This window comes from Histomonas meleagridis (genome assembly GCF_020186115.1).
Source record: "Histomonas meleagridis strain 2922-C6/04-10x chromosome Unknown contig_30, whole genome shotgun sequence".
Lineage (NCBI taxonomy): Eukaryota > Parabasalia > Tritrichomonadida > Dientamoebidae > Histomonas > Histomonas meleagridis.
The window spans coordinates 826,966-840,168 of NW_027150858.1; the positions used below are offsets into that span (position 1 = coordinate 826,966).

At 26.9% G+C, this 13,203-nt stretch overlaps 6 protein-coding genes across 6 annotated transcripts; 1 reads left to right on the forward strand and 5 right to left on the reverse strand.

The window, feature by feature from the left end:
* Positions 1-699, reverse strand: GO595_004988 (Ras family protein; the record flags this gene model as incomplete). The annotated part of the gene is made up of 1 exon (XM_067918180.1): positions 1-699. One exon carries the CDS (start codon positions 697-699, stop codon positions 1-3), a length of 699 nt encoding a protein of 232 aa, XP_067775006.1.
* Positions 700-4,707: 4,008 nt separating this feature from the next.
* GO595_004989 (COMM domain-containing protein 4) lies at positions 4,708-5,295 on the reverse strand (the record flags this gene model as incomplete). Its single annotated transcript, XM_067918181.1, has 1 exon — positions 4,708-5,295. The coding sequence occupies one exon, from the start codon at positions 5,293-5,295 to the stop codon at positions 4,708-4,710; it is 588 nt and encodes a 195-aa protein (XP_067775007.1).
* Positions 5,296-5,548: 253 nt separating this feature from the next.
* GO595_004990 (Integral membrane protein) lies at positions 5,549-6,601 on the reverse strand (the record flags this gene model as incomplete). The annotated part of the gene is made up of 1 exon (XM_067918182.1): positions 5,549-6,601. One exon carries the CDS (start codon positions 6,599-6,601, stop codon positions 5,549-5,551), a length of 1,053 nt encoding a protein of 350 aa, XP_067775008.1.
* Positions 6,602-6,921: 320 nt separating this feature from the next.
* On the forward strand, positions 6,922-7,647 carry GO595_004991 (c9orf32; the record flags this gene model as incomplete). The annotated part of the gene is made up of 1 exon (XM_067918183.1): positions 6,922-7,647. One exon carries the CDS (start codon positions 6,922-6,924, stop codon positions 7,645-7,647), a length of 726 nt encoding a protein of 241 aa, XP_067775009.1.
* Positions 7,648-10,533: 2,886 nt separating this feature from the next.
* GO595_004992 (histone H3.2) lies at positions 10,534-10,950 on the reverse strand (the record flags this gene model as incomplete). The annotated part of the gene is made up of 1 exon (XM_067918184.1): positions 10,534-10,950. One exon carries the CDS (start codon positions 10,948-10,950, stop codon positions 10,534-10,536), a length of 417 nt encoding a protein of 138 aa, XP_067775010.1.
* A 1,532-nt stretch (positions 10,951-12,482) lies between these two features.
* Positions 12,483-12,812, reverse strand: GO595_004993 (acetyltransferase, GNAT family protein; the record flags this gene model as incomplete). The annotated part of the gene is made up of 1 exon (XM_067918185.1): positions 12,483-12,812. One exon carries the CDS (start codon positions 12,810-12,812, stop codon positions 12,483-12,485), a length of 330 nt encoding a protein of 109 aa, XP_067775011.1.
* Between the last annotated feature and the right edge of the window lie 391 nt (positions 12,813-13,203).

Below are 13,203 nucleotides of genomic sequence, written 5' to 3' on the forward strand. Positions count from 1 at the left end.
TTAGTTGCAGCATCCTTTGTTCTTCTTTGCATTTGTATTTGATTGGAGCTCGACAGTTTCACTTACCACCCTTTGTGTTCTTGGAATTCCGCTAATTTGATATGCTGATGTTAAAAAAATGATTCTATTCATAACAGCCTCTACATTTTGCATATTTTTAGCTGATGTTTCGAAATATTCTAAACTATGAGTTTCGCAAAAATTTTTGATTTCTGAATCTTTAACTTTATGTGAAAGGTCAGACTTCATACCAAGTAACATTATTCCTATAAGGTCTTCAGATGTTGAGTTTTTAACGCTGTCAAGCCAGAATGCAACATGCTCAAATGAGTCTGGATCGTGAAGTGAAAAACATAATACTGCGATATTACAAGCTCTATAATAACTCTTGGTTAAAGAATGATTCTTTTCTTCACCAGCAGTATCCCATAAATTGATTAAAAAATTTAATCCGTTAACAAAGCATTCAATCCCATGATATTCAACGCCCACAGTAACAATATAATTGGCTTGGAATTCACCTGTTTCAATTGCTCTACAAAACGTTGTTTTCCCTACTGCATGATCGCCAACAAAAATAACTTTTGGTGCTTTTGTTGGTTTGATTAAATCACCAAAAGGAATTTTATCAAATTCTTTATGTAATTGGGAAAATTGCCCAAGTGCTGGCGTATTACTTAGTGTGTATTGTTTACTCATTTTTAGTTGGTATGATAGGGCACCCCAAAAATAAAGCAAAAAAAATGACTTTAAATAAACAAAGTTTATACCTGTATTTAACTTTTATTTTTATATTTGCTCAATGTGCATCATCGAACGTGAGTTCTTGGCTTTTTCAACATTGATATCTTCTCTTATTTCCAACATTGTCTGGATTGCTCTAATAGGAGGAACATTTAATGGTTCCATATTATCACAAATTTTTATCATTACGTGAATTGCTGTCATTCTTACCAACGATGGAAGTTCTTTCTTTGTTAATATTGATGATCCATTTAAAGGTCCGAACCATCCGACATCTTCTTTACTCTTCACGTCAACCCTAAACAAACCAGTATGTAAAGGATAAATTATTATATGTGCTTGATTAAATTGAGATGTAATCATTTCAATATCATATTCTAATTCATCTTCACACCATAAAATATGTACGTGATCATTACCAATATGTCTTTTTTTAAGAATTTGTTGTTCATCACCTTGAACAATTGGCATCAATGGTGCAACATGAAACATAATTTCATATAAAGAATCCTCATAAAAAATAGATGTATTCCCATTAGTAAGTCCTTTTATATCGAGTCCTCCATCATATTTATTATGAGTTTGTAAGTCAACATTCCAACCTATACCTTGTAGGAACTCTTTAAAATGTTTTGACGTATTTTCCCATTTAATAGTAAAAATCTCATTTTGATTTTGAACTCCTTTTGGTACATATAATATTGCAATTTTTGAAAAAAATCGATTAACATTTTTTATTAGGAATGAAAGTTTTGCTAGATTTTTAGCATCTGGTTCTATATAATATATTTCATTTGTTAAATATCCAAGTGAAGTAATCACATTAGAAAAATGTTTAAAATCTGTATTAGGTTTCCAAACAATATTTGATTGGATTTTTGTTTTATATTTGGTATACAATGAATTTATTTGATTTATAAAATATTTATCATTTTCTGGTAATGAATCTTTTGTTGCTATTATTTTTTGAGTATTAAATTTTTGAGTTGTTATATCGAAAAATGATTTATTTTCCATTTTTAGTATTGTTTTTACTATTTTCTGATTTTTTACAAAATCCCAATTCGAAAATACATCTTCACATTTTTGTTCAGTAAAACATTCATGGATATCTTGAAAATCCCAATAAAAATATTCACCTTTATGAAAAATATTTAATGAGACACCTTTATTATGTTTTTTATAATTAATAACATTATAATTATGCAAAAAATAATTTTTATTATTTTCACAACTTTTAATATCAAATGTACATTTTTTAGAGAGATATGATGGAAATACTTTTACTCTTGTGGATAATTTATATATTAACATATTTATATGAATTTTTAATTTGCTATTTTCAGTATTTTCATAATAATATATTAAATTTTTTGCTGATTTTTGTAGAATTTTTGTTTGAATAGCCATATCATAAAAGTAAATTAATATTTCTGTAATCAAACTGAAAATATTTAAAATAAATTGAGGATCATCATTAACATTTGGCCAAATTTTAGTGATTTTTTCAAAAATTTCTTTAAATCTTTTCATCTTTTTAAAATAATTATAATAAGTTATAATAATATTTTTTAAGATAATTGTTGCTTCAACAGAATTATATTTTTGTATTTGAACACACATTTCTAGCAAGATATATACAATAACATTTTCATTAGGATTATCTTTAATGATTTCATATGCACAATATACTGAATAAGCAGAAAGGAAATTTGTTAAATGTTTCAATTCAAATTTCATTTTCTTTATTAATTGAAATACTCTTTCTTCTAAATTATTTCCTTCTTTATCTAATATTTCCATTGCTTTAACAATTAACGAATGATTATTTTTCACAATGTTTTTTATAGCTGTCAATAAATTATTGTTTTTTGAATATGTGACTGAGAAAAGAGGAGTTAATGAAAGAAATGATATCTGATTTGGGTTTGGATTATTTTCAAGAAATGAAATTAAAATAGGAATTAATATATTTGATCCTGCAAAACCTACTGATAATGTTTCTACACAATTATCATATGCAAGTTCTGATAATTCATGATCTTTATGTAAAAGACAAACAATAACACAAGTATACCATTTCATAAGTATATTCATATCAAAAAGATATTTTGATTCAGATTTTAAAATAATATCTTTAAGAATTTTATAACTTGCTTTAAATATTCTTTCATTTGTTTGATAAAGAATGGAATCAAATAGGAAATTTCCACATATTTTTATGGTTGTATTATGTTCAAATTGAATAGATCTTGGAATTCTTGACAACTTTAATAATGCACTTGCATAACTATTTAAAGCAGAATAAAGTCGAATTTGTACATTATCATCAAATTTTTTATAATCCTTAAATAAATCAATGAAAATGTCAATAGTTTCCAATTTTGGTTTGAAATTTAAAATATGAAAAGCAACTTTATTATTTGTATCAAACTCATATTTAATTGCTTCTGCTACTTTATATGGATTTTCAAGAATTTTTTCAAAGTTCAAAACAAACCAATCAAATTGACTTTTACTTTTTATTCTTTCTCTCCTTTGACTAAGAATCATGTTTTCCTTTATTGCTGCTTCTTGACTTAGATTAAATAATTTGGGAAATTGTAAAACAGCCAAGAATTTACAAAACTGTCCATTCACATCAGAATATATATCTGAGTTAATGATTTTCTCTTTAATAAATTCCCAAAATTTTTTGTTTTCGTAATTTTTCATCAATGCTACAGAAATAAGTGTAAAATAAAAAGAATACAAAAATGGTAATGATTTTTCATATTGACGAAGTGCAATATCTATATAAATTAATAAATCATCTTTAACAACTGAAAACAAACTTCTAATCAAATCATAAACAAAAGCAGAAAAGAATACATTATTTTGTATTGAAGAAGAATTAACACTTGATGAAATAAAAGTTTGATATACATCAATATGATTACTTACCAATTCTTTCATTGCTTTTTCAGAAATACAAACTTTCCTTTGAAGTAACAAAATATTCTTTTTAAAAGATATTTCATTTAATATGTAAATATAAAACATCGTTTTATCTTTTGATGGTGTAAAAAAATCACTTGGTTCACGAAAATTCGTAAGAAAATCAAAAATTTCATTGAAAATTTCTTCAGGTATCGAAGAAATATAACCAAATCCATGATTCGGATAATGGATTTTGATTGCAAGTTGATAAAATATTATATTTAAAATACCATCAAATAATAACCATTGATATATATCATTATCTTTATGTGTATCAATGAAAACTAACAAAGACTTAAATATATCATAATAATCACTTTGTTTAACTTTTTTCTTAGGTTTAAAATTTAGTAAAATCATTTGATATGTAAAACTTTTATAACTTTCTATTTCTTTACTATTATTAGTCAAATTATCAAAAGGATAGAATAAAGAAAATAGAAACATTAGAAAATCTTCTCTTTCTTTTGGAATAATTGCTAAAAAATTCAAGCACACTTCTTGTCCTTTTTTAGTTAATTCCAAATTTGAATCATGATATAAAAGAAATCTAAAAATAATTATTATACTTTGATGATCTTTTTCTATAATATTTTCTGGTTTTAAATATTTTACCATTTTTTGAAGACAATTAACAATCAACTTTTTATGAATTTTTGACTTTTTTTGTAATGCCTTTTGGATAAACACACCTAATTCAGTAAAAAAATCAGAGAGTTTAGTATTAAAAAAATCTTGAATATCAAATTTTGGTTCTCCAAATGTCTTAAGAACAGATTTAAGAAATGAATTCATTTTAAGTTTTATTTTTTTAACCCAACTAAAATGTTCCTAATAAAATATTCGAAAAACCAAAATAAAATTAGCAATAATAATTATATAAAGACAATTTGATCAAAGTGAAAAAAATTTTTTTTATTAATAAAAATAAACTATTGAAATTAAAGGTTAAAAAAAAATTAAAATTTCACCAAATGAGTTATTTTATTTGCTTACTGAACGCATAGCTTCAATAGCAGCTTTAAGTTCTCTTGAAAGATCCTCTGCTTGTTCTGATGTCATTGCGAATGAAAATGTATTTCCATTCTTTGGACTAAACCTAAGACACAAGCTACCTTTGGGGAAATTATTTCCTCCCTTTTTCTCCAATATAATATCCGATCTAAAATCAAAAACAGAAACTTCTGAAAATCTCTGGAAGTTATTCCTGAAGTATTTTCTTAATGTTTGTCTGTTTTCACGATAAAATCTTGTGATTGTGCTAGTGTGAGAAAGAGGTGTACCAAGTTGTTGAAGTTCTTGTGATAAATCTTCAGGATCAACATTAAAACGAACCGCATTTTGGATAATGAAAGAAAGGACAGCAAGGACAGAACGTGTTTGGCTTTCATTTAATTGAGCATCTGCTAAATGTCTATAGATTTCATCAAAATCTACCTCAGCTTCAATTAAAAGATTTAAAACTTGAAGCAAAATGAACTTAATACGAACTGAAGACACATAAGAGAGTGTATTTAATTCAGATATGATCCAATCTGGTGCATCGCTGTTTCCAAGAAACTTGAAGAGCATTTTGTCACTTTTTATTCATATCGGTTTTCAAAAGTGCCAAAACTTAAATTCAGTTTCAATTGAAACCAATGTCACTTTTCAGTTCATTTAACGACCATGTTGATCGTCAATCGGCTTCTCCTTTCGATAAGTCTTCTTTCTATGTAAATCACTATTCTCGTGTTTATTTCACAAGTATTGATTTTATTAACATCACTAAAAACATATATTTTTGATTTTCATCAATCAACTAAAAATACTATTTATGGTTCAATCAAATTTCAGACAAGTGAACATGCTTATCCTCTTCTTCAGGATGTTCGTCCTTTTCTTCTTCCTCTTCCTCCTCTTCTTCAACATTCTTTTTCCCACTCTTATCACAGAATCCAATGAAAATAGCAGCGGCCAAAAGCACTAAGCCTAATACCGATATTGCAATTTCCCATGCAACGTAAGCGCTCCATTCTTTTAGCCAAAATACTCCTAATGCAACGCCGACAATAATCTGGCCGAATGGTACAAAATTAGCGCCAACTGCACCAACGTTATTCACTAAATACATAAACCCATGAACGGCAACACCAGATGCAAACACGCCAAGCATTAACGGCCACATCCATTGAAGCCAATCCGACTGCTCACATGATTCTTTGATTTTCTGAGGACCGTCCATGATGAGCGACCAAATCATATCGAATATAAATGATGTAAATGTTTGAACCATACAACTTATTGTTATATCTACGTTTGTAGCCTTCCATTTGAAATACACCGAAGCAACGCCAAGGAGTATGACTGCAACAATAAGAAGAATATATCCAACTGCAACCATTGTTGTTGATTTTTCATTTGTTGTATGGTTAAATGATGGAATGGCAGTAAGAACAACACCAACAATAGAGCTTAGAAGAGCAAAGAGCTTGAACAAATTAAATCGTTCATCGGGAAATATAAAATGCGATATAATTTGACTCACAGTAGGACTAACAGGTTTGCACATTTGAACAGCTGCACTTGGAATCCATTGTTGAGCAATAGCAATAAGTGAATGAGGAATTGCTAAATTAAAAAGTCCACCAATTGTTATATGGACAAAAAGCATAAAGCCTCTTGCCATAACTTGTTTAACAACGAGAACGTATCCTCGCTCGAATTTGAGCCTAAAAAGGAAAACAATTAGGCAAAAACCAAAACCAAATAACATTCTGAAAACAATTATAAGTTCTGGGGTAAATGTTTTAAGAGCTTGGGTTACAGCGGCTGAAGACGCACCATAGGCAACAGCACAAAAAATAAATGAGATTGCAATAAGCGGAGAGCACTTCATCGGGATCGAGAACGATGAAAGTTTTTTTCAATGAATTTTGAGTAAACTTTTGAAATTGATCTTTTTGAACGGAACCATTCAGATCTGGTTTTTTGTGTTAAATTTATGGATGATTATGTAAACTTCACAATTTTTGTCGTTGATGTTTTTATTTAATGGAATCGAGTCAATAAAAAAAATTTAAGAAGAAACATTCATAAAATCAATCAAATTATCGACAAGTGACTGATTAGAAGAAAAAAAATAATTGATATTTCTTGTGAAAAAAATGATTGGCAAATTATCATTATGAAATGCCATGTGAAAAATTCGAATGGAAAATGAAACAAAACGAAAAAACAGAAATAGAATCACTTCCTAGAGATCCAAACATGATATTTTCTGAAAAGGGGGATCAATGGTATGTTGAAAGCAGATTTTTTTGGTCAACTCAACAACCAACAATAGAATCAATGATTTTTGGAAATGAAGAATATTCAATAATTGATTTAAGGTACACTTATAATGTTCTCTCTCTGCTTCAATTTGAAAAGAAAATAAAAGGTGGTGTTGTTGCGGATTGTGGTGGTGGAATAGGTCGTGTGTCTTTCCAAGTTTTAACGCATTTTTTCCAAAGCGTTGACATAGTGGATCCAATTCCACATTTTTTATTTAAGGCAAGAGAACATCTTGAAAAAGTTTTATCAGTGGATATAATTCAAAAAGGACTTGAAGAATGGAATCCATCAAAGGCTTATGATGCATTTTATATTCAATGGACAATGTGTTATTTAACAGATCGTGATTTGGTTTCATTTTTAAAAAGATGTTCTTTGTCCTCTTCTAAAGATTGCATTTTCATCATCAAGGAAAATATTGCAGGAGTAGAACTTCAAACAGATAAATCACAATACGAGTATTACCCTGAGAGGAATTCAATTTGTAGAACATACCCACATTTTTGCGAACTATTTAAAAAAGCCGGACTTGTTTTAGAAGAATATAGGATACAACCAAATTGGCCCAGCGACTTCCTTTCTGTTGCAATGTTCATTCTACGGAAATAACAATGCAAAATGATTCCAAACGTATTTTTGAATTCAAAAATTGAATTATACGTAACTTTTTCATAAAACGATAGAAGTTTCGAAACTTTTTTTTGGCACTGTGCAATACAAATAGAATTGGCATTTAAAAGTTTTTATTGTAAAAAATTGTAAGTTAGTGATTTTTACTGAATTGTAAAAAATTCCCACTCATTTCCTAGTTAAGATATTGATAATTTCCGTATTACCATTCTCTTCAGCATAATTAAGTGCAGTTTTATACAATAATAACAAATTCCAAATATTTTTTTGAATTTTTAAGTTATTTGTATAAATATATTAAGACAGAAATTGATATCTTTAGCATCAATTTTAATATCTTTGTTTGAAACAAGTAAACTTACAATCTGACTGTAGTTACCCATAGATGCCTTTATAAGTGCTGTTTCAAACCACATGAATAAGTTTCATATATTATTTTAAAACACAAAATTGTGAAAATAAATATTAAATATTAAATATCATCATCAGCAGCATTGATATCAATATTCTTTTGGGCAAGAAGTAATTTAACAATTTCGATATGACCATATTTAACAGCTGATACAAGTGCTGTTACTAATAAAGTGAAGACATTTCTTAAATGATTTTGAAAATCCTAATTCTTCAAATAAACATGGATTAAATCAAATGAACGCAGGTTGCATTAATATCAATATCTTTATGTCCTAGTAATAATTTAACTATTTCAATATTATTTTTCATAGATGCAATTATAAGTGCTGTTGCATAATATTATAATAAATTTTAAATATTATAATGATATAAAAAATATATTAAATTAACACGAAAAATATTAATGAAATATTATCAGTATCATTAATATTAATTCCTTCTTTATTTAATAGTAACTTAGCAATTTCTATACAATTATATTCAGAAGCATACATAAGTGCTGATCTATATGAAAATTAGAATTTCCAAATATTATTTATAGACCCAAACTTATTCAAACAAACTGTGAAAAAAATAAAATAATATCTTTAATATTTATATCAATTCCATTTTTATCAAGAAGTAGTTTAACTACTTCAGTATTACAATTTATTGTTGCTTTTATAAGTAATGTTCTAAATAATATGAATAATTCTTAAAACAAGCAAAAACAACACAGAATCGGAATGATTTATATTAATATCTTTTTGTTCAAGAAGTAATTTCAGTATTTCAATGTAACCATTTTCTAATGCTATAAATATTGCTGTATTAAATGATTTGTATAAACTCTTGGATAAAATTTATTTAATTACTCTGTTCTCAGAATTGATATCAATTTCTTTTTTATTAAGAAGATATTTTACAAGTTCAATATTTCCAGATTTTGAAGAATTTACAAAAATATTTTTTGGAATTTCATTCTCATTAAGAAGATCTATGAGAAGTATTAAATTACCATATTTAACAGATTCTTTAATGACTTTTTTATAATTCAAATTTGCACTTTTACGTAAGAATGAAAGTATTTCATAATTACTTGATTCAATGCATTTTTTAGCGAGTTTTGTAAAATCATTGATTTCTTCTATTTTGTTTTCATAAAGATATTGGAAGATATCATTCTGATGGAATTCAATTGCTGATTCATATATATTATTAAGTGGTGCATGATTTTGTATACACAAATGAATTATTTCTTCATTTCCTCCAGCAACTGCAAATTTACCTGTGTTATTTAATTTACAGCCATTTATTAACAAGTGTTTAAAACAATTAATTGAACCAAAAAATGCTGCATAATCAGTTAATGAAATATTATTTTGATTAATAAATGAATATTTTTCATATAGTGATGGTATAATTTTTTGATTCAAAACGAAATTTGATTGCGATAACATTTCTTGAAGTTTTCCTATTTCATCATTTCGAATGATTTTTAAAACTTCATTTGGATTAACTCCATCTTTAATTAATCGTCTATGAAGTTCCCAATCATTCTTTTGTAATTCTTGCATGTTATCATTGAAGTATTTAGAAAATGGAATATTATCTTCAGTTTTGATTTTTTTTAAAGTTTCATTTGAAATACGATGTGCAAAATATAATGTAGCTTTTTTTTCAATTGAATTTGAAGATATGATTTGTGATTCAATCATTTTTTCAAGAAGAAAATTTGATTCTTGAGAATCTAAATGAAGTAAATAATTTGTAAATATTTTGATTAAAGTATTATCATTTGTTATAACTCCTTTTTCTTTAGTGTCTATAATTTTTATAAAAGTAAAATATGTGTTAAAATCTTTCTTTTGTGAAACAAATGAGGCATATATTAATTGACTCAATGCTAAATTAAAAGTATATGGGAAATTGATATATAATTTTACTATTTTATCTGTTTCATCAATATTAGATTCATTTAATTCAAATACAATTTTTTCAAGAGATTGCAACAGATTTGGTGGAAAACTTAGATTCGGCTGTGCTTTTTCAACTGTTTCATGATATTGATTATTTCCCATGAATAATCTTGGATACTGCCAAAAAAATATTTTTATTAAACTTTTTGAGATAAATGGCATTTTTTTCTAAACCAAATCCAACTTTTTGAATTGTATTTATGTTAAACGTTCAAAAGCATTCCTTTGATTCAAAAATTTTTGAACACAACCAGAAAAAGCCATAAACGGCCGACATTCATAGTTTCTGTTTAAACACGTGTTCAACACCACATTTTTGCTTTTGAGCAAATCTTACACGCTCTAACTTCAATTATATAATTATTAATTCGTAATTTATTGGAATTTTTGAATGAGGCTTGTCAATCAGCAATGAATCTCTACATATATATACTGGAAGGAAATTTATTTGTTTTAACACTTTAGTTAGTTATTTAATTAAGCAAATAAACATTTAGTTACGTTCACCACGAATACGTTGTGCAAGTTGGACATCGCGTTCCATAATTGTAACACGATTTGCATGAATCGCGCAAAGGTTTGTATCTTCAAAAAGACCAACAAGATATGCTTCCGATGCTTCCTGAAGTGCTGCGATGGCTGATGATTGGAAACGGAGATCTCCGCGGAATCCAGATGCGATTTCACGAACAAGACGTTGGAATGGAAGCTTACGGATAAGAAGGTCTGTGCTCTTTTGATATTTACGGATTTCACGGAGTGCAACTGTACCCGGCCTGAAACGATGCTGCTTCTTAGCGCCTTGTGAATCAACAACTGGTGTTGACTTACGTGCTGCCTTAGCGCCAAGTGACTTACGCGGTGTCTTACCACCAGTTGACTTCCGTGCTGTTTGTTTGGTACGTGCCATTGATGGAAATGAGCAAAGGAGTTAACGCCTAGTAGGCGGCTTAGTGCTTAATGACGTTTTGGGTCTGTTAAATTTAAATGAATAAGTAATTGATAAACATATTTAAAAATGATGATGCAAAATGACATTTCAATAACAAAAGAAAACCCCGGGAAATTAAACCAAAGTTTTCTTGTATTATTATGTTATGGACTATGAATTATTAATTTATTTTAATTTTTAATATTTTATAAATTCATTTCCTTATTTAATTTATTGGATAAATTTTTAAATTAACGATAGATAAAATGGATTTAAATCTTTTGTTGAAATGATTCACTAAAAAATCAAACCAAAACACATTTTGTAATACAACTTTTTAAAGATTCACTTTTGGAATTATAGAGCACGTAAATCTTTTGCTGAATATATTATAATTTTTTATCAACTGTATGATATTCATGTAAATTACATTTTTTTTAATACAATGGAAATTCTATGAAGATTATTTTATTTTTGAATTTTCTTGAAAAAATTCATGTGTAATGCAGTATCTCTATTAATTTAAATTAATTTTTTACATTCTTAAAATATTTATTTTTATTTAACTTATAAATTAATCTTCTTTAATGTCTTTTGCAAATGGATATCTTCAATATTTGTGTTACTAATCCCTATCGAGAATACATAATCGGTTTCTTTGTTATTATTTTCTTCACAAACATCTGTATTTTTGTTTTCTCTTTTTATTTTGATATTTTATTATAAATATTAATATTATTATAAATACAATAGTTAACACAATATAACTGCAATTATTATAATAATTAATGTATTATTTTCACCATATTCTATAATTCCTTCATATATATAAGTAATATAAAAGAAATAGGAATAATAACCATAGTATCATGGATAAAATATAATTATATAGTTATAATATAAAAAGTAAATATAAATATATTTACTTTCTGATTTTATAAGTGTCATTAAATATGATTTTACAATTGTATAAAGTGATAATATTTGTGGATAATGATAAAAAATAAGTGAATACAATGCAGGCATAATAATATGTGTAAAATTATCCAAAAACGTTTTAACATAAGTAACTGATTCAATCAATGTATTTTATTCAGTATATTTATGACTATGTGTTAAAGCATTCGAATTAAGATATATGTTATATTCTCACATTTATGGAGATAAATTTTTTCATTCGTATATATCTTTCTAAAAATTTGGTTTCCTTCAATTGTAAAGTTCGATCAACATTATATTTTACTTTAAAATGATAATATATAGTTAAATAAATATTAAACTTATAAATCGTTATGATTTTTAGAATAAACAAAAATATTTTAATGGGTTTCCTAATGGTAAAAATATTGTTTATATATATTATAATTCATGTATAATCTTATTTATCATATTCACTTTATTATATCATTAAACTTACAAATACAGAATTCTACATTATTAATTAATAATTCGATTATAAATTAATGATAAAAAAATTATTAATAATATAATTTTACAAAACATAATAACAGTTATTGCGGAAATTCTTCAAAATACAAATGATTGAACTTTTTCATCAATTCATTTGCGAGTCTATAATATGAAGTATCAGGCGTATTGAACAATTTGCAATTATCACACATTAATGTGATATCTGCTGCAAATATTTCTGGTCTTTTATAGTAGTCTTCATATTTTGTTAATCTTTTCCGTATTGTCATGAAATCCATTGGCTTCTTGATCTTTGAAAAGTATCCAGGAGCGAAATCTTCTGTAACAGGATGCTCAAAAACTTCCGCAAATTTGTTATCACTTGCAAGAGTATTAAATATCCTTAAAAGTTTTTCTTTGAGAACTTTCATTCGCTCCGAATAGTTTTCAGCTTTGAAAAGTGACGGGGGAAGTGACGATAACGAAAAGTTCGCAAACGAAGGCGATTGGAAAAAATGGAACAAAAGAAGGCGTAACATTCGGCAAATCATGAACAAAATGTGTCTTGCTCCTGAGGATTTCAATCTGTTTTTGAAGGATTTTTGGAAACTTGGAATAAACAATGTCAGAACGAAGACGGCAATGAACTAGAGTAATTCCATCATAATCCTTGATACACCCAACCCATCGAGAAGGATTCATCAGAATTTCGTTTTGATTAAATCCCTGTTTACGAAAATATGTAACTGCTTCATTATCAGCACAAGTTATCCTGTCATAAGTATTAATGTTTTGAGGACACGACTTGGGGTAATTCATAAG